The sequence below is a fragment of the Phalaenopsis equestris genome, unplaced genomic scaffold (assembly GCF_001263595.1).
Source record: "Phalaenopsis equestris unplaced genomic scaffold, ASM126359v1 Scaffold000132, whole genome shotgun sequence".
Taxonomy (NCBI): domain Eukaryota; kingdom Viridiplantae; phylum Streptophyta; class Magnoliopsida; order Asparagales; family Orchidaceae; genus Phalaenopsis; species Phalaenopsis equestris.
The window spans coordinates 942885-962051 of NW_018164574.1; the positions used below are offsets into that span (position 1 = coordinate 942885).

Below are 19167 nucleotides of genomic sequence, written 5' to 3' on the forward strand. Positions count from 1 at the left end.
AGCTACACCAACCCTATCACGAATATATTCATTCCGCATTTTGTCTCTAAGTGTAAATCCACTCATCCACCTAATCATTCTCATCTCGGCAACACTTAACTTATTATTATGCTTCTCTTTTAAAGGCCAACATTCAGCGCCATAGAGCATTGCAGGTCTCACCACCGTCTTATAAAATTTTCCTTTCAGTCTTAGCGGTAGTTTTCTATCACACAAAAGGCCCGAAGCATTCCTCCACTTCAATCAACCAACTTGAATTCTGCTATTAACATCCCCATCTATATCACCATTGCTTTGGACAACGGACCCAAGATATCTAAATCATTCACACCTTTTAATAATTTGATCACCACAACCATATACTAACAACGAAGCAGAATATGAAGCCTTAATTAACGGTTTGAAATTGACAATCTCGATGGATATAACATATATTGTCGTCTATGGCGACTCACAACTCGTCATTCAACAAGTTGTCAGACAATACAGGATTTTGAAACCAAGGTTAGCAGAATACCACCGGTACACCATGAAGCTTCTCAAGCATATTCTCAATGTGACTTTCTACTAGATTCCTCGGGGAGATAATGCCCATGCTGACGCTCTAACAAAACTTACTAAGGAATTGGCATGTCCTCCGAAGGATTCCATTGATATCACGGTACAAGGAAGATAGGTTCTATCTTGAATCGACCTTGAAAATCTACACAAGCTCGGAAAAGAAGAAGAAACGATGATTGCGGTTGCTGATAACAACGAAGAACATGATAACAACGAAGATTGTCGTAAGCCATTAATAGAATATTTGCATACTAGAAAGCTGCTGGAGGACAAATCAGTAGCACACCACACCACAAGAAGGGTTATGTTGTACGCCTTAGTGAGTGATGTTCTCTACAGAAGATTATTCAATCAGATATGGCTGTGATGTCTAAGTAAAGCAGAAGCACAAAACATTGTCAAAGAAGTACATGCCAGAAGCAGTAAGGACCAAAGATTAAAATGAAGATCAAAAGACTCAGATATTATTGGCTGGCAATGATGTCCGACTAGATGGATACAACCAGAAGATGTCACCAATGCCAGGTGCATGGGGTAGTTTTGCAACAACCTCCGAATGTGCTACACTCAACCATTGCCTTGTGGCCATTCGAGTGCTGGGGCACGGACATAATAGGTCTGATAGATCCTCCATCCTCAAAAGGACATAAATTTATACTCGCCGCTATAGATTACTTTTCTAAATGGGCAAAGGTAGTGTCATTACGAGAGGTTACAGCACAGCACGTCCTTCAATTCTTCAAAAGCCAAGTCGTCTACCGTTTCGGAGTTCCGCGCAGAATAATCTCCGATAATGGGACAGCCTTCAAGAGCACAAAAATCAACAACTTCCTTAAACGGCACGGGATAGACTGGAGATACTCTACGATCTATTATCCTAGGGTAAATGGCTTAGTCGAAGACTTCAATAAAACACTGGTACAAATTTTGAAGAAGACACTGAATGAAAACAAAAGAGGTTGGCATAACAAATTTCTAGAAGCTCTGTGGGCCTACTGGAAAATGTTTAAGACTCCCACTCAGTGTACACCCTACATGCTCGTGTACGGGCCTGAGGCCATACTACCGTTAGAGGTTCAGATGCCGTCTCTCAGAATCATTGTCTCCAATCAACTTACAACAGAAGCAAGTGCAAAGCTCGGACTTGAAGAATTGGAAAGTTTCGAAAGAAAATGATTAGAAGCACAACAACATCTAGAGCTTTACCAAACGAAGATGATACAATCCATGACAAATTGATCTACCCAAGGACATTTAAAATTGGTGATCTCGTTCTTGTTCTCAAAACGTCTATTCTTGCACTCCGCAAGATAGGTGGAAAATTTGAGCCAACTTGGGAAGGACCATTTGTCGTAGAAAAAGTCTACTCAGGAGGAGTCTACCAGCTGGTGGATTTCCGAGGCGAAAGGCCCTTGTTGTCGATCAACGGACGATACCTGAAGACATACTATGCAACTTGACATTTCTTGAATTGAAATTTTGAAATCTTGATTATTCTGGGATTATCTATTTGGCCAAACATTTGTGACCGAGTCTAAAAATTTTGTAATAAGTTACCTTTAATATAATGAAAACTTTTGAAACTACACACTTCAATTTTCTCTTTTCTACCTTTAAGTTTCATGCTTTACTAAATTAAACTATATATATATATATATATATATATCGTTTTTATTGCTTTCAAGCCATCACATATGAAAGCAACATGGACAAATTTATCCTGTCATCTGCAGAGAAAATGTCAGGACAGAGGCTGATCTTTGCTTTCAAAGATGGTTGGAATCTCGCACTTAACGAGGAAAGGGCACCACAAGGTGGCACTATAGAATTCGACATGGACTTCAATCAAGTCGATATGGACTATAAGGGTCCCCTGATAGATGTGGTCAACTGTCGAGAAAGAGAAGGACTACCATCGCTGTTAAAGATCAGCACCCAGGAAAGTTCCTCAATGAAGGGGAAAAATGTGTTTAAAAAACAAGATCCGATGAGGGGACTAGTCGCCTGCCATCTATGATAACTGTGCCGACCGGAGACCTAGTCACTGTTGATGATGAGAGACTGCCTGATGGAGCACTACGAAGAACTCAATGCAGAAATGCCAATTGCCGAAAGCATAGGGCTTTCCTACGCGAAGAAAGGAGACGGTAGAAGGAGGCATAAAACTTGCTTACCCCGATTCCTTAGGGGAAAATCTATGATCCAGGCATAAGAGAGACCTCTTCCAACTTGTCTACCACAGAGGATGAGTCCTAGTTTGCTATAGAGTAGGAGATACCAGAAGTTTCAAATGATCTTTGTGTGGGTTGCCCGGCATGTAACTTTGAAATTCCTATATGGACACCAGCTATAGGGGCATTTGTGGAATTCCCGAACTGCAACGTCCTCCACTTAAAGCATTAAGTACTCTGGAGGAGTACGCATCCATTGAGGATGGATTTCAGAGCACCAATCAATTAATGGAGGAATCATATATTCCGTCGAATACAAAGACAACACCAACATGGATTCTTGCTAGAGTTAATTCCCTAGATGGTGGGGCTTAATTCCCTCAAGTTTGACTTTTATAGAAATAGACAACTAGAGTTAATTTAGACCTATTCAATGAATAATTACATTTCATTTCAACTTGATTGGAATATTGAATTAAAAGATTGATAGATTGGACTCTTAATTGACCCATTGTTTCAACATAAAGTCATGTTTGGGCTATGATTGATGCAGCGGTGTTTTCAATTCTGTTTGGTTACGGAGTTCTGTAAGCGCTTTGAAAATGGGCTTATTTGATTTCTTAATAAACGTGGGGCGCGCAACTCCGCGTCCCGTGTTCATTTGGGCCCTCAACCTAGGAAGAACGGAAGAAGGACGAACAAACATATTTCTGATAGGAGTGTTTCGGTGGTCTTTAGAAGCCGCGATCATGTCGTTCCCTTCCCAGGTAGCCGCGATGCCATCGTTCCCTTCCCAGGTAAGCTGTAATCCTGTAGTTCCCTTCCTAGGTAGCCGCGATCCCATTAATGTTGAGTCGACTTCTTCCGTGATTGATAATTTGAATTATGTTATCGATCTGTTCTTTGAGAACGGGATTAGCGGCGATTTGGAAGAGATCACTGATGTGATTTTGAAGACTGTGGGTGTTGTGGAGCATGGGATGCTCTTGGGGATGACGAGCTCTGTCATAATAGCGAGGAAGGATGGCGGCATTATGGTGATTAACAGGGTGGGAGATAGGAGTATGGTGACTGGGTGAAGATGCTTTTTTTTATTCTCTGAGGTAAGTTTACTGATTGAGGAGTAAAAATTATCATCTTTGATTAGAAAGTATGTCTGCTAATCCAACAAATTTTTGTTTTTGCTGAGTTCAAAGCTTTTTATGCAGATCCAAACAAAGTTTCAGGCACTTTTTCTTTAAAATTTGTGATCTTGCTCCTCAAAAGTGAATTTTTGTGAGCACGGATGCTTCATTCTCATCTCTAATGAAAAATTAAATTTTTTTCCTGAATTTTTTTAGCTAGTTTTTGCAACTGTATTACTTATTTATTTTCCCCTTGATTTCCATGTTCATTCCTACTTGTTCAACTTTCAAACAGGCAATTATTGTTGCTATTCGATCTAATTCATTTTCTAAACAAAATCCACAAAGAAAGTAAAACTTTTTCGAAATAAATTTAGAAGTTGAAATTCATTCTTCCACTGTTATAATCTAATTTTTGATTCGACAGTCTAACTACTAAAGCATTAAACTTTATTTATATCTGATTGATGATATGATCATACATATTGAACTTAATTTCTATCTCAATGATATGATATGTGATAATCAGAACTTTAGTAATTTTAATGGAAAAAAATCAAACTGTTAAAACTTCAACATCAATGAGTACATTATGGAAGTTGCGATCCCGTTGTTCTCTTCTCAATCGGATTTCTGCTAATTGTTTGTATGTATACAAAAAATATTTTCTAGCTTAAAGTTGCACCAAATATTCTCCATAACATCTGCACAAGAGCTAAACAACTATTACGATGATGAAAGTGTTTTGATGAGGCTTTTAGGGATAAAAAGTAACAAGATTCAAAACATAGACGCTGAACTTACAAAAAATTGGATTAAAAGGATCCTTTTAGGAGATCTATTTCTTTACATCTATTCAAACTATTGCCTATATTGGAATGACTCTTTGGCTTATGTTGTCTTATTAGAAGTAGGGGCTCATTGGAATGACTCTTTGGCTATGAAAATGGTTGCTTGTTTTGTGGAATTGAAGCAGCTGCATGCTTTCTATTGGTTTACAATGGCTACCAAAATGTTGTAATAATTGTTGCTCAACCATATTTCCACAAATTTAAAAAAAATCTTGTTGAATCCCTTTACAAGAATAAAAATCAATTATGCATATTGGTATGAAAGTTTAACTGATGCCAAAGATTATAGAAGGTGTTCTTTGGTTGTACATGTGAATCAATTATAAAGCATTATGCTGAGGGGAAACTTACATATACTCCATACCATTCTCTTTAATGCAAATTCGTTATAAAGCAACTGATTTATATTTGAAATGTGTCTTTATGGTGGAAGAAGCATAATGTTGCATGGGGGTCGACGGTATCACAATCGAAGACCATCATGTGTGCTTCGAGTGTTTCCCAACCGCATAATGTTGCTCGTGGTTCGATCGTGTACCAGCAGAGCAACGATTCTCATGAGATGTTACTGGTACATTTTAAATTGAATGTTATAAGCATATTACTAATTGTAGTTTCAATATGTATTTTTCTTTTAATTTGGTATCTTGAACTCTATTTTAAGTGAAGTGAGCTGCAAAGTTTTGTTCTATCATGAAATTACAAATTTTTCATGCAACAAATCTATATTTATATGCCTGTACTTTGTGTTATTTGTGGGGACGTGTAAGTTTGTTAATTAATTAAATTTAAATTAATTTATTTAATAATTAGTGTAAAATGTAAATTATTTATTAGAATTTATGTTTCACAGAATATAAAAAAAATTTGAAAATTAAGATTTATAATACAAAAATATGTAAATCAGCTGTTTTCCAAAAACACAAACCAAACAGGTAAACAATTTATCCAAAACAGGGGCAAAATGGTCATTTATCCAGAATCAGTTATTTTTCAAACGCACAAACCAAACAGACAGCAAGGTTATCAGCATAAGCTGGTTATCAGCATAAGCTGGTTATCAGCATAAGCTGGTTATCAGCATAAGCTGGTTATCAGCATAAGCTGGATAAGCTGCAGCTGCCCCAAACAGACCCTTTTACTTAACTTTAATCCAACTTCAGCATGTTGATATATTTGAATGGATAATTTAAATATTAAGGTGGTTTTTACTACTAGACATGATCAACAAAATATATGATCAAGCTTAGCTTCACACAAGTTAGCTTATTCTATGATGTACATTATGGTTTAAATGAAGTTGGTTTGAGGATCAACATAGTAAAAATAGACCATTGACTAAAACGATCAATCAATATTATCTCGATGATCTCAAGAAAGGGAATGACTATTACTGAACCTAAAATGGCCAAGATGTCTTTTATTTAGCTTTTTGAGCTCATGTTCCTACTTTAGCATAGATCATAGGATTAAGTTATAAGGATCTTATATAGTTAATTGTATAAATAGTTAAATTAAGAATGACTGACTCAATCAAGTAACTATTGAGTTATAAAATAGTTTAAACTAAACAAACCCCAATATCAAATGGAATTTGAGTTTTTTTTCTTAATGTCAGAAATATGCATACATTGTCCTGTAATGTTCTTACAGCAAGCCTTGTGAAATATATCTTAAGCAGCGATAAAGGCTTGCATCTATTGCAACATCATTCGCGGAGTGTATATAAAGGCCTTGCTTCGGCGATGATACGAGTCTCTCATGCAAGTCAGGACATGTTCCTAAGAAAAATTATGGTGATGACATCTCATAAATTTCATATAGATAGAGTGGAAATGGATACAAGAAACAAAGCTAGGTTTCTCATGTTGAAAAAGCATCAAACTTTATTTCTCAATCAACAAGAGTAGTAGAGCACAACTAGATAAAGATGCAGTGTAAATGCAAACATATTACATGTTTGAAGACAAGAACAAAGATGAGCAAGGGTATTGTTCAAAATAGAATGTGTCAAACACAATTTTTTGCTCTACATAAGACAAATAGAATGTGATAATATGATGCAATCTCAGTCAACTATAGCTTATACCACTTTCATCAAACAGAATCTTCATGACCAACTCATTCCACGTATCGATAGGCCCAGGCAAGCACCAATGAAGGCAATCGTTCTGAACTTTAGCAGTCTTGTCCTTGTCAAAAGGATTGAAGGTACGATAAGGGCCTGGATGCCCATCAGGCCTTAAAACAGAAAGATGGAAAGTATCCAGCAATTTCAGACGAGCTCCACTCTTTGAAGCCATGAGTGTCGCCTTGTCAAACTCCTCAATTTCAATAGTTCTCATCACATGGTCGATGGGCTTTCCATTATATTCTCCCTCACTATATGGCCTAGTTCTATTGCATATCCCTCCACTAAACCACTCCCCATACTCAAAATGATCTGGTGTCCATGTCCTAAAGAAGATGAGGGGCTTGTGATCAGAGGAGGTCATGAACTCGTAGACCGTCTGGAGAGCTTTGCGGTAAGGGCAGTAGACGCCCAGCTCCTTTAAGTTGTGGTTGTTACAGTTGTGGCAACCAACAGTGGTGTTATGCACCCACAAAATCATTGCTTTGAGAAACCATTGGCCACCAGAAAAGATCACATAATCATATTTATTGTATTGGCTTGTCCATTTATCATCAAGGATATCAAGGTGAAGGTGAACTTCAGATTTTGCTTTGCCTTCATCATCCTCGAATAGCTCAGACTTGACTAGGAATGGTGTCCAGATGAGGGAAATAGTGAAGTTGTGGTTGACAAAGTACCAAGTCCGAGATTTGTAAGTCTTGTCATGGTAGACTTCAACGGGCTCCTCAACCTACCATGCAAAGTAAATTAACATTATCAAATGTATGATTTAGATAAAAATAGAAGTGAAAATTAAGATATATTTTCATTGTCAATATTTAAGAGTATTGTACAATCATAGAATTTTTAAGTTGACAACAATGTAGATCTTTTCTTGGATATTATGAATGTAGAAATTACAGAAATTTTGACATGGAAGTAGAGGAGTCATATGATACTTTTTTTTTTTATTACATTTGAAAATATTGAGAGCTTAGGCTTAAATATTGATCAAGGAAAAAAAGAAGTAAACAATATTATAAGCATTGAAAGGAGAATAACATAGGCACTAGAAAAAAAATGTCAAATAAAAGAATGAATGCATGGAGTTGCATATAAAAAGGGATGAATGATTAAGAGAGAGCTTGGGCTCCAAAAAAACCAAATTGTCAGCCAAGTCAGAATCAGTAAATACAATTCGAAGCCAACAAGCATGTGAAGCTCACAATTTCAATAGGTACCAGTAATCACTAGTTGGTAAAAGAGGGACCCGATATAACTCATAAGGAGGGGCCATTAGGCATTAAAAGATAGTATACGCGAGTTTCATAATCTCCAAAGAATTGTGTGTCTGTGTGTGTGTGTGTGTGTGTGTGTGTGTGTGTGTGTGTGTGTGTGTGTGTGTGTGTGTGTGTGTGTGTGTGTGTGTGTGTGTGTGTGTGAGAGAGAGAGAGAGAGAGAGAGAGAGAGAGATTAATTCTCACTGTCCAAATGAAGGAAATTAGAAAAAGAGCCCTAAGAATATAGGATCTATAAATACAATTCCAATGGGATAAAATATTCGAAGCATCTGAAGGAAGATTCATGGGAACTTATCCAATTTTTTAGTAACAATCTTGATACTTCATTGTATATACAATATTTGTGATAGTTTTTAAATTTGTGAATCTGATTGTTCCTTTTAGTCTATGTCAAAAAAGAAGATGGAAGCATAAAAATATTTTGATTGTTGAATCAAATAATGGCACTGCATTCGAACAATTGAAAACTTGTGGTTTTGTATTTTAAAGTAAATCACATTAAGTAGAGTGGATAGCGATAAGCTTTTGAAGAAACGAGCACAAGAGGAACAAATGGGATTGTAAATAAATTATCTAGCAATCAAATAATCTTTAGTTTTTAGCCCTTTCAAGCAAGCATCGGGATATAAACCCAAAATATAAGGATTTGGCCTTAAAACCAAACATACTTAGCCTACTCAATAGTTGGGAGGTTTAAAAAAGTGATACAATGATGTAACACAAGGTGCCAATGGAGAGAACAAAGAAACAACTACGAAAGCTCAATCTAATAAAAATTAATTTCTTAGGGACCTATGTAAACAAATCAATTTGATAAATATACACTTGAAGACTTTTACTTACAACATTAGTTTTTTTAATTATTTTGTTGAGAATATAGGTTATTAATATTAATTTGTGCTCATGTGTAAAAAGCTTGTAAAATGTGAATTTCAAAAGTTCAAGACTTTAAATTCTTGAAGTTTGTATTTTTCAAATAATGAGAAAATTTTACATAAATTTATGTGAAAATAAAAGTTTGCACAAAATAAAACAAACTCTACAAGTTTATCTATTAGAGTAACTGACAAAGACACTTAGTGGGTGCTTATATGCTCGTCGCCATCCCACAAATTTGTGATGATGTAAATTATCATGAGTTCAAGTTAGAAAAAAAATGAAAGGGTTGATGTTTTGTTAAATAATTGGAGACAATTCCAAATAAGGATATGTCACAAGCCTCTCCAAAGAAGAAGGTTGGGTGATCTTCTTCAACTCAAATTATTTTGGTAAGTGATTGGTAAGTTGTGTTAAATCCTTACTGTTGCTTATTGTATATCTTTTATACAATCTCTACACTATTATATAAAATTAGTTTCCCATCAACCCCCAGAAGATTATAATGGAAACCATATTCGTCAACAAAATTTAGCCTGGTTCTAAAAGTCATTCGAAGAATATAAACCCATGAAATATTTGTGAATAATTCAATATCCAAAGTAAAATTAACACTCTATAATCTACAAGTATTTTCAAATTTTTTATGTAACCCTAACCACTTATTAAAATTGATGTCAAGTGTTGTCAGATATATAAGGGTTTCATTTGACCTAGTATATTATAAAATCTGAAAAAATAAATATTTAAAAACTATATTAAATCTTTAAAATTTCTAGATTACATATAGGCCCAGTAGCCTAACATTTTTAGCTAATTTTAATGCTTCCATTAATTATATTCTTCTACATTAACAATCTCAAGTGATTGGCTCTTAGGAGACTAGTTTCCATCCTTAGCCAGCCCTAGTTATAAATCCTTGAATACAAATAAAATTGTAATCTCACTAGAACCATCACCCTCTTGAGAAGGGCTTGAAGTAAATGTTAGCCTTCATTTAGGGTGCAAAACTAACACATCACACAAGCATTATGTTAACTAAAAAAGAAATTTTTTAAATTCCAAATAATTTCATCCTTCAGTTAACATAAGATAATGTTAAAAATAGTTACAAAAATATAAAGAATTGAAGAAAAAAAGGAGATTGAGGAAGTTTCAGTGTCTAACAAAAATTATAACAACAAAAGAAGACTTGATCAACAACTTAAAGAAAGGGATGCAAGCATTTCCAAAAGTTTTAGATATAGTATAACAGCTCAACACGGATCATTAAGGTTGAATAAAAAACATTCCTAATTTTAAAAATAAGTAATTTAGAGCTCAATCAAAAGGCTCTATATGACTACACCAATAAAAAAATAGCATTATTAAGATAAATTGCTCCAAATTCTATTTTATAGCTTGTGTGGAGTGCATTTAGAGGAATCCAAAACCTTGCTTTATTTTAGGCAAAGCTATACTAGCCTTAGCAAAGCAATGCACCATTATGGATGTTCTATCATTGAAAAAGAAATGAAAGCACCAACTAGCAAGTGTTATGATGATAAATAGTGAAATACATTTGGATGTTGATCAATCAACTACATTGTTAGGAATGGAAGAGTTTAGGACCCACACCTTATCAACAAAAGGTAAAGATATTAGTTTCACTCATCAAACAAATTTTGAATTCTCACCAAGCATAGATGTTAATTTATAGGAAGAAATAGAGCTATGATGTAGAGGATGCCAAAATACTTAATAGCCAAATAAAAACATTAAAATTAAGTTAGGAAACATATATGTAATTTTAGTTATTTTGGTGATAAGAAATCTCACTTTTATTTCATTTAACATTGAGCCCAGTTTGGTCATAGAAACTCGTAAGGTAATTTTGTAAGTTAATCGGGAATTTGTTATGAATATTTCTAAAGACAAAGAAATCATATGTATATATTAGATTTAGATATGAGTAGTGTCATACCAAATAGGCTGGAAGGAAATAGAATGTCAATATTCTCCAAATAGATGATGAAGCATGCCAAATCAGAATGATTAAATATAATGATAGTCATAGAAATAAATTTCATGACATTTATTGTTACTATAAAATTAGAAATTCTTGTATAAGCAATTGGAATTCCATAAACAATTCCTTTATTGTTTGACTATGTAAATATTATTTATTTTAGGATAACTACCTTTGGAAAATGTGCATTATATGTTTGGCTTACAATTTAAGTGAACAAAGTTCTTGCATGATTTGAAAGAGTTTGTTGTGACTATAAGGATAGAGGTTCATAAGTATGACATAATCTGTGTATTTTGAGACTCGAGTTTCTTCCATTTCAATATATGTGAGTGTATAGTGGTATTGGACAATTGTTGATATTACTCTTGATTTTACACCATTACTGCAGTGGATTAGATCCTCTATCCTATTCTACAAATGTAAATATTAATGAAGCCAAAAAATGCAAATTATGGTGTGCATATGGTTGTGTTTTATTTCTATTTTATGCTTATTTTGAGCACATCTATATAAACCAAAATGATGCTTTTGCATTGTGTCTTACAACATTTCTCAGCATAACAAAATGGTATGAAAGCTTTGTTTATAACTGATCATAAAAATATTTGAAAAAAAGAATATTTTATTGCTAAAGATACGATGAAATTTAATAGTGAAAAAAATAGCTTTTAGATGACTCTGATATGATGAACTCTTTTTCAAAATAGTTTGGTGATCATAAATATAAGGAATTTAACGATTCCTACAATAATCAATAAAAAAAATGAAGACACATGCACACTACGGATGGTGAGGATTACACTTTATTAGTATTATCAACCTTAATTCTATTTTATAATTATTTTCATAACACCATGTTGAATGAAAAGTGTATTATATGCTTAGAAGATGTGAATCATTTGTCAAAAGACACAATTTCCAAACTTGAGGACGTTGATAAAAAAAACTAAGACAAGGGTTTACTCATTATGGAATGACTTATAGTGAAATTTTATACCCCTAGAAGCAAATGTATTGAGAGAAAGAAGAATTTTGTAAGCTAGAAAGTAGTCTACTAAGGAAAGGGAGAAGCAAATATGTGAAACTATCAAGAAAACTAAAAAAAAAAGCTGAGACATTTTATATAAACACTAGTAAGGAACTTTTTAAGACTACAGGTTAGTTGAATCATCTTGTTCCTCTCATGTGTCAAAACAATTTCTGTTTTTTCTCTTTTTTAAACAATTTAATTAGCATGTATATGTATGAAACAATAGTGTAAGGTTATAAGTTTGTCATTCTATGAACTATTTTTTATTAAGGCACATAATAAAATATTTAGGACTTTGGGTGGGGTGGGGTGTGTACCATATATGAGAGCGATATTTGGGAGCTCGAAAAGATTTATATTTTATCCTTTATGAGTATTTTACAACCCTCTTATTGAATAGGATTAAGGGAATACTGCATATTCATGAATAAGGTTTTTTGTGTGTAAGGTAATCTCTATATTGTGTGATTTTTGGAATATTTTTATACTTAATTTATTATAATTAAATAAAAATAAGACAATTAGTAGGACACAATGGAGAAAAATGATTCATATAGCTAATCCCACTTAATGTGAGTTGTTGTTATTGTTATTGTAATCTACCTATGGTTTGTGAATATATTTGGGATTTGGGCAAGGGTTAATAAGTGCTCTTGATTTGAACACAATGATTGACTTTCTGCTTTGGGCTTTTGTTTTATTATCAAGTCGAGATTACTTTCCTCTATATTAGACATGTATAGCTGAAACTAACCCACATAGAGCTTTGTGCTTGCATAATATCTTTTTATTTTGTGTTAGCCTCGGGTGCATTTTTCTTGAACACAATAATATCACATTATGTATTTTGGCAGCTCTCTTTGCAACATTAACGAACGCAAGATACCTAGAATGATTTGGTAAAAAATAGTAAATAACAATCTTTGTTCAAGGAACGTGAAATAGAGGAAATTAAATGTAATTCCCCACCCCCGCCCAAAATTATTCGAGTGGAAATTTATTTAAAAAAATTAATCCTATTTTTATTGAAAAGAATATGATTTTTTGCTTCAATTGTGCGAAAAAAAATATATGAGTCACAATGATGGCACAATAAATTTTTATTACAAGTTTTCACAAGGATCCTATACAAAATTGCCATTGAAAAATGCATTTCTTGAGATTTTTTAGATAAATATAATTAGTTAGATTTCATGAGAACTAAGCACCTAATATGAAACCGTGAAGTTAAATGTTTTTGCATTCCCTCTAATTTCCCTAATTCTAATATACTGTAAATTATAGGAGTTAAATAAAAGGCGGTGGCACCTATGAAGTTATCTAGTCAATTGTTATTCTAACTACATTCATGATTTATTTCAATTATAAAGTAGATTGGTTAATCATGTCGAATTGATTGAGATCAATCTTCTAATATATTTCAAATACTTATCGTACACTATATAAAGTTAACTATAGAAAGATATGAAATAATATGTAAAATGTAAAGAAAATAATATGTATATATATAATGCTTATATAACATATTGATTGATAAGGTTCATCCTTTTTTAGTTCTAGCTTGGAATGTAAGTGTAGGTGCATGTACATGAAAAAAATATATTAATATACTTCTGACAATGCTCTTCTGAGTTATGTGATATGTAAGAAAATACAAATAAGATATAATAATATTCTTATTGTATAGTAGAATAATTTGAATCTCTTCTATGATCATGTTCTTTAAAATTAAACAATCAAATAATCTTATACTTGCTTAGTTAATTTAACAAGCATCCATATTATTTTTTTAGCTCCTTTATATCGCTGCAATTTTAGAAAATGAGATTACATTTGGCTGTTGATAACTCACAATAATTTAAATAATCTCTTCTGGAATAAAGTCTTACGATAAAAAATAAGTGTAAAAGAGAATGTCTACAAAAGGCACGACCAAGTGATGAAATAAAAACTACACCTATACATGTTTCACTTTAAATTTTAGAGGGTATTGAATTTTATTCATTTGCAGCTTTTCAATTAGCCATAGTAATTAAGATTTGAATTTTTGATCCAACCGTCTATTTTTGTCTTGGTAATCCTAAGCTTTTAGGGTAGGTCATGATACCATTTTATGATAAATGTGAAATAAGAGAAAAAAAATGTAAGATTATAAGATATTACTATTGAAAAGAGGGTATCAGAATCATCAATAAGAAAATCTACAAATATAGAAGGATTGAGTATATGAATTTAAGGAAGATGGTTGAGAGATCAATATCAAGACAAGCTTGGAGATCCACCCGGCATGCAAAAATCCATTGAAAGGATTTTGTTGTAATTTTAGAGAATATTGTTACCCCTTTTTACAATGAGTTGAATGCAGAATAAATTTACAAGTTGTGTAATGAGACTGGTCTATAATTTTGTATGAGTTTGAATATATAATGCTACCAAGAAATGAAATATGATAAATTCATAATGCTAAAAACATATGTCACGAGTTTTTATCTATACCAAGAAATATGATTAGACAAAATTGAGTATTCCTAGGAACGTACGATTAACTCGAGTTGATAGAGAGAGCCAAATTGACAGAGATACGCAATGTTATTTTCAAAAAAAGAGAAATATTGAAGGTTTAAAAGTGTGAATGTAATTCGCCTAGCGAAAAATGTCACCTCCACTGATAGGAAAAAGCACATTTGTTCTTAGCTTGCTAGAAGATGTACGACTAAACAAAATGAAAAGATAAAATAGAATAAATAAAAAATCTACAAGCATTTACACCAAAATTGTGAAATGAAAAGGTAAACGGGTAGTACATTATTTATGAACTAATTTGTATACACTTTCACTCTTAATATAAAAGAGCTCTATGAACTCTAACTTCATATTAATTTCTGAAGCACAATACCATAAGTAATATTACTAAAAAGATTAATTAGTTCAGTTTATTCGTTGAGATTAAAAGATATGTATTTTCACATCATACTCATACTAAATAAATAATGAGCATTAATACAATTCTTAAATGGCAAAGTTCTAAGAATTTCATAAAAAATCTAAATAAGAAAATAAGCAGTAAAAATGAAATCTTTTTAAATAAAAGGTCAAATTAAAAAAAAATATATGTATCTCGAAATGAACCTTGGAGAGAAGGCAAATCATTGACTGCATGTGATTTCGGAAAATTGAATCACCAATGTAGGCCCACGTTTTATCTTTCATTGCATCCATAAATTTAAATGGATCAAAAGGGGGCAGCTCACAACCATAAGGCTTCCATCTCCAGTAAAGGTAATCTTTATCTGGCCTGCCATTTCTCAAGCAATTTTGAGGAGATTCAATAAAATTGCAGCTAAGGTTGGTGTATGCAGGTCCTGAAGGGTCGCTTAACCATTGTCCAGAAAAAATATCACATTGTCCTGCATTGCCAGCACACAAGTTTCCAGCCGTTAGTTCCAAACCAGCAATTAAAACGCATACATAGACAAAAAGGCTTATAGTGTATGCAGGAAAAACTGAAGGTTAAGCAGCTAACCTTTTAGTTTTAGGCAACAATTTCACAATGCTGGCCAAGGTTTATTACAGTATTCACCTCAAGGGAAGTCTAAAGGGGAATAAGAAATCTATAAAATCTCTACTTTGCATTACTATAACAATTAAAATGGGTAAATCATTTCTTCAATGCAATCTGCAACTTCACATTTCCACACAACAAAACTATGCATCTAGCTTACCGCAAAGAATTTTGGAGCCCTGCTAAACTTCAAGGCTTGTATATGGGGTCAAAAATGATAAAACTTGAATGCACTGCATACATTTTTCAGATCAAGATAAAAGAAACTAACCAAAACTTTTTAATTGATTCTCTCCTGCTGCCAAAATTTCCACTTTAGCCAAATACTTGAGAGATTGATAAGCTCAAGCATGCAATTATTAAACATTTAAACACCCACGGAACATTGCATCCGTAGTTCTAAGCGAATAAACTCTATTTATGTACTTAAAAAATAAATTCTACACATCAATCACCTTTTAATAAATACTCATTTTTAGAATTTGACAACATTCCAGGAAGTCGAATATAAGAGTCACTCCTTGATAGACCTGAAAGTTAAAAAGAAAAAGCTAATGAGATGAAAATATATTGGGTTCATTCATTGATACAAATAAAAAAGAAAGCCTCCATTAACTAATGCTTCTTCAGAGCTCATTAAAATAATTGAGTTATTTTATATATGATGAACAAATGGCATCCTAAAACACCAAAAGTTATTTTTTAACTATCAGAGGCCAAATCTTCTAATGTAGATGCAGTCTTCCGGCCTAGAAAAACAAAAGAAATGAAAACAAACCAAAAAACTTGCTCCTCCTTAATTCCTTTTTATTATCCCGTTCTACGATTAGTAAACTAATCCCAAAAATACGCACCAGTCATCCTTGCTTTGTTATTTATTATAGCAACTCTTTTGTCAAATAAAAGTGAGTGGAGATGGCGCCAGAAATCCTGTGGTGGCCACTGTTCATGGCTAGTGGTTGTAAAATTAAATAAAATTTAAAATTCGTTCAGAAATTAAACGAATTTTGAGTTGATATAGAATCAAAGAAATCATTTCGAGTTGATTAAGATTTTATTTTAAAGCTTCAAAGATGTTTTGAGCAGCTTTCAAGCTTAGATTGTTTGTCTAAATCGTTATTTAAATCAACTTGACAATATATAAGGCAGTGTTTCTATTTTCATGATTTTCTTCAATTATTTTTTTTTTAAATTAAATTTATACCAGAATTTTAGATGTTTAATTTATTAATTTAGGGAATTTTACATGCATAGCACCCAATTTTTTTTCATTTACTTATCTCACACCTAAACTTTAATTTTTACAATTTAAGACATAGGAAAATGTGCTTAAATTGTAAAAATCAAAGTTTGGGTGTGAGATAAACAAATACATAATAATTGGGTGCTATGTATGCAAAAGCCCCAAATTAAAATTGCATCAATAATTCTGAGTTTACAAACTGATTTCAAGCCGCATTAAAAATAATTTATCTCAAGTTTTTCAGCACAACCGAAACTTCAATTTGCGTTGAAGCTAATTTTGAGTCCGATTAATCTGAAAAGTTCATGGAGTTCGTGTCACTTTTAGTTCCTCAAAATAAATAAAAAAATAATAATAATAAAAGAAATTCATAAAAATTTGTCATACAAAGCAATCGGAACTTCTTTGAAAATTTACATGTACCACACATTTCATAACGCCTAAGATTTCATATTTATTTTATCCCACTTTGGCATCATAGATTTATACATGACATAAAGGCGTGTTTTAATATTAAGAAACTAATAATATTGATATTTTAAATGTGATGTTAAACAATACACCTCCGTCGCGGTGTAGAAAAAGCTGAGAAATCGGGAGCGTCCCGTTTAAAGGAAGGCCTAAGTGTCGTGAATATAAATATGACAGTTTTTTATTTTAGCCGTGTAAATACTTAAAAATAATGTGATAAATATGGAAATGCCAGTATTACTAATATTTTTTTTTCTTGAAATTAGTGAAATATTTGCAAGTAAAGACTACTTGCGCTCAAAAGCAAGCGCCGGGCGGGCGGGCGGGCTGGCGACTACCCTGTAAAATTGGAAAAATATTTACGTACTGAGAATGCACGCAGCTATTCGTGCATAATCCTCTCCCAATAATTATTTAATAACCTCTGCAAAAATTATTGGAGTGTTATTGCGGAGTTATTTTTGCATTATTTGAAGTCAATACCCTCCACCATTACACTTTCACATTCACACATTCACAAATTGTAACTGCAGAAGGTATTAACTCCAAATAACGTCGAAACGACTCCACAATAGCCCCATAATAATATTCATAGAGGTATCTAGAAGTTATTGGGAGGAGATTACGTACGGCGAGTGCATTCTCTACACGTAAATAACTGAGTTATTGGAAATTTATTGGAGGAATATGCATGCAGAACTACGTGCGTATGAGCCAAAATCCTTCAACAATCTAACTCTGAAAAACAATCAATAGAGAAAAATCCATACCTCCCTGATCCCTTCTACTGATGGCCGGAGAACTACCGGCGAAAGCAGGGCAGGAGGTCAAGTCGGAGCCAGAGGAGTTCGAAAAGAGGAGGTAGTACGTGAACGTAATTGAAAGTATAGCAATAAAAATCATGAAAAGAGTGTACAAGCCCTTCCGCAGCGGAGAATGGCGCGGCTCCTGCACCTCATCGCCGGCCATTTGCCTTCACCTTGCTTCTTAATGAAGAGGAGAGAGGACAAGAAGAGCAATGTTTTACAGAGCCTGAGAGGGGATACGAGGTCACGTATCATTTATATTTTGGGGGGATTATAAATAGAAATGGAGAAAGCCAAACATCAAATGCTTTGGTACTGTTGTCCCTTAGCAACGAGGTAATCGTGAGAAAAAAGTTAGATTGTTGGTACATCAGGCAAAGAGATTCGGAGGCAGCGAGGAGAAAAACTTATGCGCCAGTGTTATTCAAAGGTATTCAGAGACTTATATCCGTATTATACCCATATAACATCTCTGTAACCTCCATATAATATATTTGTAACTATTTGTAACCTACAAATATATGAAAACAGAAGTTCAGAATTTACTAGAAGATATAATTAGGTTGCATGAGGTATAACGCTAATATAACTCCAAATACCTTTTGAACGTCTTACATGCGCAAATTTTTCTCAGGAACGAGGGCAAAAATTTGTTTAAATATCAGTGTTATATTATTTTTATGTTTGAAGTTAATTTCTATTATATTTGATTTTCTAATCTTTATGTTATTTATTGAAAATAATATGCATTTTAATTTGATAAGTATGTTAGCGACAATTACAAAATATTACTACTGGCACCAGGAATGTAACATAACTAACTTTATGAATATGACTTGTTGTGATATATTATTGACCACTATTGGTTTACTTGATTTGATGGTAGTGCAAGTACATCTCCTTGAATGATTACATGTTTGTATAAGTACTAGAAAAACAAGTAAAGAGTTTCACCACATAGAGATTGTATTGCTAAATAATAAAATTGGTTTTGTTCTAAATTTTTTAAATTGATTGGAGGTAAATATATATATATATATATATATA

The 19167-nt window shown here is 33.1% G+C and overlaps 1 protein-coding gene across 2 annotated transcripts; it reads right to left on the reverse strand.

Annotated features, from left to right (window-relative positions):
• Window positions 1-6562: 6562 nt before the first annotated feature.
• On the reverse strand, window positions 6563-18512 carry LOC110021316 (protein trichome birefringence-like 26). 2 transcript variants are annotated; one of them, XM_020719759.1, is made up of 4 exons: window positions 18085-18509; window positions 16056-16130; window positions 15168-15445; window positions 6566-7571 (listed from the first exon to the last, which is right to left on the reverse strand). In XM_020719759.1, the coding sequence occupies exons 1-4, from the start codon at window positions 18281-18283 to the stop codon at window positions 6780-6782; spliced, it is 1344 nt and encodes a 447-aa protein (XP_020575418.1). In that variant the 5' UTR covers window positions 18284-18509; the 3' UTR covers window positions 6566-6779. The 2 variants fall into 2 exon arrangements, with proteins under 2 accessions (XP_020575419.1, XP_020575418.1); XM_020719760.1 differs by lacking the exon at window positions 16056-16130 and having other exon boundaries at window positions 6563-7571; window positions 18085-18512.
• Between the last annotated feature and the right edge of the window lie 655 nt (window positions 18513-19167).